Source organism: Pongo abelii, chromosome 9, assembly GCF_028885655.2.
Source record: "Pongo abelii isolate AG06213 chromosome 9, NHGRI_mPonAbe1-v2.0_pri, whole genome shotgun sequence".
Taxonomy (NCBI): Eukaryota; Metazoa; Chordata; class Mammalia; order Primates; family Hominidae; genus Pongo; species Pongo abelii.
The window spans coordinates 133,155,480-133,164,867 of NC_071994.2; the positions used below are offsets into that span (position 1 = coordinate 133,155,480).

Genomic DNA, 9,388 nt, shown 5'->3' on the forward strand with positions numbered 1-9,388 from the left:
TAAAACAAAGGCTTTTGGAAAATGAGACTATCACATGATCCATGATCCCAGCCTATCATCCCACACTGCTTCTTAATGATAAAGGAAAAAAAGTACCCTTACAAGCAAGAGGTACGGCAGACACCACTTAGCCAAGTGATCAAATGTGGCTTTACCAAAATGGAAACCTGACAGCATGTGCCTCCTGAGGTGACACAATGGGAAAGACCACGTTTCCTGTATCATACTCCTGCCGAGAGCCTTTAACCCAATCTAACCAGGAGAAAACAAAATGACAAATTACCAGGAAGCAGGACACTTTATAATTCAAGTGTCCTGGCTCTTCGTGCACTGAAAGACAAAAACAAAAGGGACAAAGGGCCCTACCTAGATTCAAAAAGCTAAAGAGACGTAAGGCCCAAGCACAATGCATGAACCCTGAACAGATCCTGGATTTACACAGCTACTCTAAAGGACATTGCAGGAACAATTAAGAAAATTTGAACATGAAGGCCGGGCGCGGTGACTCACGCCTGCGATCCCAGCACTTTGGGAGGCCGAGGTGGGCGGATGACGGGGTCAGGAGATCGAGACCATCCTGGTTAACACAGTGAAACCGTCTCTACTAAAAACACAAAAAATTAGCCAGGCGTGGTGGTGGGCGCCTGTAGTCCCAGCTACTCGGGAGGCTGAGGCAGGAGAATGGCGTGAACCCGGGAGGCAGAGCTTGCAGTGAGCTGAGATCGCGCCACTGCACTCCAGCCTGGGCGACAGAGCGAGACTCTGTCCCAAAGAAAAGAAAAGAAAAGAAAATTTGAACATGAAATAGCCTATGATATTATCTGCTCAATGTAAAACTCCTTGAGTGTGGTAACAGGGCAGTGATGATATGGGAAAGTGTCTGTTAAGAGACATGGACATGCTGAAGTGCTTGGCAGTGAAGTGTCATATTTTCTGCAGCAAAAAGTGTGTGTGTACCTAAACATACACACACACATACGAACCTTGATGCGTGCAATAAAGCAAATGGCAAGCTCTTTTTAAAATTTTTTAAAGACCAGACATGAAGGGCACCTCTAGTATGCTGGAAATGTTTTATTTTTTTATGTAGATGCTGGTTACAAGCTGAATTCATATTACGTATTTTCTATATAAGTCAATACATTTTTATTTTTTTAAAACACAGCCTAGACAGCAAAGTGTTACACAAAACTGCTCTCTGCTGCCTCAGTATCTGTACATGAAGATAAAAAGAAGAAAAGAAAGAAAGGAATACTCACATAAGTGAACGTGTGCCCATCCACCACCCCCCTCAAAGAAAGAATACTGAGCTACAAACCTCGGAAAAGTTTCTGGGCAATGTGCAGAGGGTTTCCAAAGCGGAAGTTCTCCCCACTGAACAAGGCTAAGATGAGTTCATTCTGCTGCTCAGCACTGTCTTCAGAAAACTGAGGCAGAAACTGCTGGAGGTGTTCACGTTGAGAATCACTTAACACTTCCTGCCATGTTGAGAGGCTGACAACATCAAAGAAGATCTCAGGCTAGGAGAAATAGGAAAAGTAAACAAAAGTAAAATAAATTTTTAAGTTTTTTGTATGTATGTGTATACAAAACATTATATAATATACATAAGATTTACCAATTTAACCATTTTTAAGCGTAGACTTCAGTGGCTTTAAGTGCATTCACATTTGCTGTGCAACTATCACTACCAACTTTTTAGGTTTTTTTTTTCTTTTTGAGACCGAATTTTGCTCGTTGCCCAGGCTGGAGTGCAATGGCACGATCTCGGCTCACTGCAACCTCTGCCTCCCAGACTCAAGCGATTCTCCTACCTCAGCCTCCCGAGTAGCTGGGATTACAGGTGCGCACCACCACGCCTGCCAATTTTTTCTATTTTTAGTAGAGATAGGGTTTCACCATGTTGACCAGGCTGGTCTCAAACTCCTGACCTGAGGTGATCTGCCTGCTTTGGCCTCCCAAAGTGCTGGGATTACACGCATGAGTCACTGTGCCTGGCCTATGTTTTTTAAAATAAACTAAAATTCCAATGATCTTGAGATTAAAGACTAAATATGAGCCACAGTCTTGCATCCAACAGTAAATAATTATCCAGAGGAAAATCATTTTAGTAGAGAATCCCACTTGGAAGCCGCCTCTGCCAACAAGGGTATGAGGGTGGACATCTGAATTCCACCTCAACTGAGTGGCAGGAAAAGGTTAACATGGAAGGAATGAACTTGAGGGACTGAAGTCACCAGCTAAGAGTGAGAAGAAACAGGATGGGGTTCATTTTCAACTCTCGAGTTATATACTGGATACCTTCCACGAGCAAAATACTAACTTGGCCTGGCATATATATGGTCTGAGGTGGGGAACAATTAAACATGCAGTTACAATGTAATTAAAGAAGTGCTGATGTGTATAGAAGCAAACATCCCACATTTACAATGTCAGAGAATGCTCACCAAAAAACGGTTAAGACAGGAGAGGGATGAGGAAAGAGAAACAAGACGGTGGGGGAGAAGGTTAGAAATCCACAGAGCAACACCAGAAAAACAAAAAAAGAATTAACACAAAAGAAAGGATAGCAGTTACCTGTGCTGCTATGTGGTAACGGAGAGGGGATAAGACAGGGTACGTGGTGGTGGGCTTCAGTGGTCTTGGTAGTCCCTACCCTAACTGAAGGCTACATGCACGTTTTATTATTGTTTTACGTGTGTGTGTGTGTGTGTGTGTGTGTGTGTATGCATTTTATAGACTCTTCTGAGTGATACTTTTTTTTTTTTTTTTTTTTTTGAGTTCAGGCAATATTTGGCTAGATCAAGGACAGGGAGGGAGGTGGAGGCAGCAGACAGCAGAAAGATGCAAAGGACAGCAAGCATTTGAGGTAGTTGTGACTTTTATCCGTAAGGACAATGGAGACCCACTAAAGGGTTTCAGCAGGAAACAACCCAGAAATCCAACCACCCACTCCAGGCATCTTTGCATGAACGTATCAAAAACACCTCAGTCCCAATGCCCAGGATCTTCCCCTGCAAGCCTATTTTTGCCTACATTTTATTCCTAGCATCTAACTCAGCGTCTGGCATAGAGGAGCCTAATGGAACAAGTGTTTGCTGACTACGTGAGTAACATAAAGGGATTGCCCTGAAAGAGTATGCCAAGAAACCTTGGATGGGAAGTATATACACCAAATGCAGTACAGTTAGTTGTTACTGTAGCTGGGAGGGAGGATCAGAGAACAGCACACTGGTGGCTTTCATTTTATCCATAATGTTTAACGTACTACCAAAGAAGAATGTGAAACAAACTAAATTATCTCTTAAAACTGGGTGATGCATAGATGACTGTTTGCTATACCATGCTCCACACCTGTATGTTCAAAATATGGCAAAACAAAAGAACTAGATAATTAAATGAATGTTTTCACGTACATAGTGGCTTGCAAACAATAAGCACTTAATAAACGGTAGCCACCTTAATGATCACGATGATGCATCTCGCCTGTGAAAGTGGACAAAAACAAGCTGACATCCCATCCCAGGGCACATACCATTATTGAGTAGAGGGTTACCTTATGGATACAGAAAATACGTGTAGGTTTTGTTTAATGTTCCACAACATGGTAACCATTTTAAACACATATATAATTCTGCTTTTAAAATATACCTTTTAAAAATGTTTATTTTCTATTAATAAGTGGTCTTATTGACATAACTGAACATAACAATGTATAACATTCATTCGTTTCCCACTGAAAGACTTCCCAGTGGAACTGTTTTCGGTAGAACATAGATCCAGGCATTAAGCATTTCCAGTGATGTTCTACGGTTGAAAAGGTAGTGGTGACCAGAACTAGAGGCCTTGTCCGTGCTTGCAATGGGACTCAATATTATCCTGCTGGGCAAAAGAAACAGCCAGGAGATGCAATCGTGCCATGACTGAAAAAAGCCAGGAGCATAAAAGATGCCAGATAGCCCACTGGTTGAAAACCAGAGCAAACGACACCACCTCTCCCATGCACCAATATGCTCTGAATCTAAAATAAGCCCTGGCAGCAAACTAAGAATGACAGTCTATTTCCTATGGTTTATTAAGTTTGGGCCCTGCAGATAAAGACCGCCAGAAAAGCAGCTATAGTTTAATTGGTCTGGACATTTACTCATCTGAACATAAACAATGATCAGCTCATTCAGATTCCTGGGTCCCTACTCAGTTGTTGGGATGAGGGGAAGCATGGGGCAATCGAGGCCAAACAAAAGGAGAGAACTGCGGTGAACGACCCCAGGTTGTGATGGTTTCCCTGAGTCACCAGGACTTAAGGCCCTACACAGAAATTCCACCGGCAGCCTTAGCACCATTAGCACCACTGCAGTGGCCTCCATGGTACTCCACTGCCAATCAATCCGTAACCACAGTGTACACCCTCTTAGTGACTGCATTTTTAGACCACACATCAAATTATTAATGTAAACCAAACTACATTTAGTGATAAACATGTACTTCATAAATATCAGGGAATGAAAGTGTCTCAAACAGTTGAGAAGAACCAAACAAATAAAGGAGTCTACCTCTAAGTTTAAACCAAAAACATTTAAAAGAAATACTGCAACCATTACTAACAGATTTACTAACACAGTAAGACACTGGGTCAGGGAGGGATTAACTGCCAAATATTTCACAGTGAAGATTAAGTACTCATAACAATCTTCTGGTTTTAGTAGAAAAGATACCCACTGATGTATTTTTTCATATTTTTTCCATAATTTCTTCCTCTCTATTTTTTTTTCTATTTTTAATTATCATTTCAATAGTATTGGGGGAACAGATGGTGTCTGGTTACATGGGTAAGTTCTTAAGTGGTTATTTCTGAGATTTTGGTGCGCCTATCACCCAAGCAGTGTACACTGCACCCAATGGGCAGTCTTTTACCCCTCACACCACTCCCATCCTTCCCCCCAAGTCCCCAGAGTCCATTATCATTCTTATGCCTTTGTGTCCTCAAAGCTTAGCTGCCACTTATAAGTGAGAACGATGTTTGGTTTTCCATTCCCAAGTTACTTTACTTAGAATAATGACCTCCAATTCCATCCAGTTTGCTGCAAATGCCATTATTTCATTCCTTTTTATGGCTGAGTAGTATTGCATGGTTAAAATACACGATCTTTTTTAATGGATGAAAATTATCTTGTTAAAAATAGGGCTTAAATCATGTTATCAAGTTATTTTGGCATGTTATTAAACATGCAGAACGCAGCTTGTTTTCTTCCTTAATCAGATATTAAATAGACTCTAAACTTAAAAAAAAGATGAGATCAGGTTGCCTGCAATGTAGAAAATGAACAAAAGGGAGCACAAAAGACTGGAAATGTAGAGTGGAAAAGGTTTCCCATAACTGTTACAAGGAAGCTGACAGAGAGGAAAAGGTCACAACCATGTTACTACTCACATCCTCCAGAAGGTCCTCAGGCAGACTAACTCTGGTGCCTCCCAGGAGGCAATCCTCCATGATGCGCGTGCCATGGCCATCACCACACGGACCAAGTTCCAGAGGATCTGTCAGCATATGGTCTAATGAATCCATTGTTTCTTCTCCACAGGTACTCTGGACAAAGACATGCATCTTGAGACAGAAAGGCAGAAATTCCAGGGATCTAGTTGATGCTAACACTCCTCCAGGAAAACATTCAACCTCCAGTCGGTTCTTACACCTTATCCTTGCACCCTAATTACAGCTAAACAGCTCTCCTCCCTCCCTTTCACCACAGCATTCCCACTGGAATTTTCAAGTCTTATCTGGAAGAGCTCTTTTCTCAGAGTGCTCCCACAGTAACTCCTAAATTCATAAATTTCATATGCATTCATTTTACAGATAAGTAAAACAAGACTGAGATTAAATGACAAACAGATCACAATCTATAATTTACACTTCCCAGACCAATAATCACTCTCCCACAATGTAATTTCTGTAACAACTGTTTTTTAGCAATTAACTCTTTGTTGTTGGCTGGGTGCAGTAACTCACACCTACAATCTCAGTACTTTGGGAGGTCGAGGCGGGCAGTCCCCTTGAATCCAGGAGTTTGAGACCAGCCTAGCGAACATGGCAAAACCCCTTCTCTACAAAAAAAAAAAAAAAAAAAAAATTCAGCCAGACGTGGTGGCGCACGCCTGTAGTCCCAGCTACTTAGGAGGCTGAGGTGGGAGGATTGCTTGAACACGAGAGGCAGAGGGTGCAATGAGCCGTGATCACGCTGCTGCACTCCAGCCTGGGCAACAGAGACCCTGTCTCAAAAAAAAAAGAAAAAGAAAAAGAGAAAGAATATTCTTTCACAAAAGAAAATTTGCTGAAAATCAACATACACTAGTAAAATGCAAATGCTAACGGTCACTTTATGAGGGCCTATTAAAAGCCAGGCCTTTCACATATCTCATTTAATTCTCACAACTGTGCAAAGTAAGGTCATGGGTTATTACATCGGAATTAAAACTGAAAATTAGAGTAGGTCAGTAACTCGCCCAACCCCAGAGGCAGTACTGAAACTCAGGTCTACCTGCCTGCAAACCCATGTGCTTAATGCTACACACAATACCTCTCGTATAACCTCGCAATATTTAAATAATGAAAACGAAGCTTACTGATACGACTTTATTAGTCCACATAAATTCCTGAGGTTCCACACACCTGACCATAACCACCAGTAAAGTCAATGGCCAATCTGCCTTTAGCTGGTCCATCTGATCCGTATAATCATGTAAATTAACGCTACTTTTCTCCTTCCTGTAATAACTGAACACTGCTGATTACCGTTAGAAAACTACATACCACAACATTTTCAGACTGATGGCTGGGATTAGGTGTCAAGTTGACAGCACAGGACTGCACAATGCTAACAGGACCACAGGGAGCTTAAACTCAATCACTCTACTAACATTTACTAAATCCATCCTTTCCAGCTCCTATTCCTACGAAGTGGGCTAAAAAGCACACTAAAATGAAAAGAAAAAAGGACGTTAACAATCAAAACACCAGAATTCCAGCCAAGGTCTGCCACTAATTCCCAGTAACATTCCACAAATCTTACCACGCCAGGTGTCAATTTCCTTATTTGATGAAGGGAAGCTGGACCAGGTCCTCCCTCCCGTTATTTCCAATTCTGGAATCCTGCAATGAATAATCTCTAGATGAGTGACAGTGTGAATTACGTAATACAGGTACTTTTCTTTTCCAAAATTCTCCAATGATAAAGAACAGATCTATAATAACTACATGTAAAATGAAGCATGTTCCACTAAATTATTTCAAGCTCCCTTGAAGAGATTTCAGATCCATGTAAAGATACAGCAGAAACTTTAGTGTTGAGTCAAGTCAGGTGGGTGGTCCCCAAGCAACTATGCCCCCTCATCACCCTTCAGCACATGGTAAAATGACATCCTGATCGTGCCTATGCCTAAATAAGTGAAGAGGGTGAGACAGCACATAGCACATGAGTTTAACAAAACTTCAAAATAGCAAAAAAAAAATTGCAGAAGCAACCTGATGCTCAGAATAAAACCTTCTTAACAGAACTGGCATAGAACAGACTATCAACTGCAAAGTCAGTGTCCTACCTGCCTCTTAGGAGGTCTCTATTTATACAACTTGCTCACAAGTTTCTTCAGTGACGGTGCATGTGTAGCTAAATTTAATCTAGTCCAGTGACAACCTTTGCACTGCCACTATTCTGAACAGAATCTCAAAATACCAAAACCAGGCAGCTGCCAGGGAGTTGGACCCCGGAAGCCAAGGATTTCCAGGTCTTGGGGCGTTCTGAACCTCTTCACTAGACCACGAAGGCCTCTCGGCTTCTCATCACTGGCTTTTCCTCAGCACCTGGTCTAACTTTCCCCGCTGGACCCTCCCCAACGCAGAAGCTAAACCCTCGGGTCCTTCCGGAGCAACCGCCGGCTCCAAACCCCTCAACTCTGCAGCAAATCCCCCTCCGGTGCCAGCCCGGCTGGCCCAAGGCCCGGGTCCGATCCTCAGAACTGCACGGCTCGGCCCCGCCCCTCCCCCACGCCGTGCCTAACCCTAACCCCCAGCCTCACGCGTCGCACCGCTCCCCACGCCCCGCTCCCGCTCCCCACGCCCACAGGGGCAGCGACCTCGCGGACCCGGCCGCCCGCTCCCGCTTCCTCCACTTCCACCAGACACTTTAACCCTTCCGCCGCCCCTTGCCCGCCCTCACCCGAACCGCTGGCGCCGGCCCCCTAACCCGCAGCCCTTCTACGGCCGCGGGCTCCCGGACGCGCTCGCTCCCGCAAGGAGTCTGGGTGCGCGCACGCTCTAGGCCTGAGCGGCGGAAGGGGCGGGGCAGCGCGGGGCGGGGCAGCGCGGGGCGGGGCCTGGAGGGGGCTGGGGCGGGGCCACAGCGGGCGGGTCCTGGAGCGGCTCGGGCGAGCATGAGGGTCGGCGAGGGTGCCTGCGCGCGGCTGGGCCTGCGAATGCAGATTCCAGCCCGCTTGCGCGTCTCACCTGATTTAGGAGCTTCCAGAGGCCCGAGACAGTGCCTGTCTTTGCCTGACCGCGAATCAAAGTTCCATAGCACATGAGCGAAGGCACGTCCATTAGCTGACGTTTGCAGAGAGCATACCCTACCCCAGGCCCTATGCTAAGCACTTTCTACCCGCCGTCTTTGTGCTGCAGCCCTGTGAGTGATGCACTATTAGTGCCCGTTTTACAGTTGAGGCCATGAGCAGAACGCGACCTCAGCCAGTGCCTCCGAGTTCCTTCATTCCTCCTTCCCTTCCCTGGGCCCTCGATGTCCAGAAAGAAAGTAAACACATCGAAGGATCACATTTTAAGTTAAACTCCATCATTTTCCTCTTGTTAGATATCAAGGCCCCTTTCCTCTTATTCACTGGGTTTTGCTTAGTACGGCCTCACACTACTTATTCCAGGTACTCCCAGCAGTGGCGCAGAGACCATCCTCAGTTCTGTGTGTGGATGGAACCAGAGAAGCCGGCCGGCCGAGCTAATGTTCTTCCCTTCCTGGAAAAGAGTGGTTTCCAAACAACCCAATCTCTGTTCCTCTACTGGCTCCACAAATGCCCTAAGTTCCTGTTACACTGTTGAGAGGCTCTTGAATTAGAAACGATCGAGTATAAATGGCAGTGGAATATCACTCCATAGTTGTCACCGATATTTCCCTTACCTTGAGATTGTGACAAGACCAGAAAGAGAAAAAGAGTAAAAACAATGTAAACTATAATTTTTGATAGACTTTTTTTTTTAAGCAGTTTAAAGTTAACAAAATTGAGCAGAAAGATATTTTCCAAATACTCCCCGCCCCACCTCCCCACATGCATCGCCTTGTCTTTATCCACATCCCCTACCAGAGTGGTACATTTCTTAGAACTGATGAAC

General features: G+C 44.4%; 1 protein-coding gene across 12 annotated transcripts in view; it reads right to left on the reverse strand.

Moving 5' to 3' along the window:
- Window positions 1-8,316, reverse strand: part of NFRKB (nuclear factor related to kappaB binding protein) — a 31,675-nt gene extending 23,359 nt beyond the window's left edge. For 3 of the 12 annotated variants that reach the window (XM_024254793.3, XM_024254792.3, XM_024254791.3), the window contains exons 1-4: window positions 8,211-8,300; window positions 7,068-7,147; window positions 5,432-5,605; window positions 1,319-1,520 (exon numbers count right to left, since the gene is read on the reverse strand). In XM_024254793.3, coding sequence (XP_024110561.2) covers window positions 1,319-1,520; window positions 5,432-5,605 — 376 coding nt within the window. In that variant the 5' untranslated portion in view covers window positions 7,068-7,147; window positions 8,211-8,300. Of the gene's footprint in view, window positions 1-1,318; window positions 1,521-5,431; window positions 5,606-6,007; window positions 6,103-6,808; window positions 6,973-7,067; window positions 7,148-8,210 lie in introns of all 12 variants that reach the window. The other 9 variants (XM_054525437.2, XM_054525433.2, XM_002822699.6 and 6 more) reach the window with 7 other exon arrangements.
- Window positions 8,317-9,388: the final 1,072 nt, after the last annotated feature.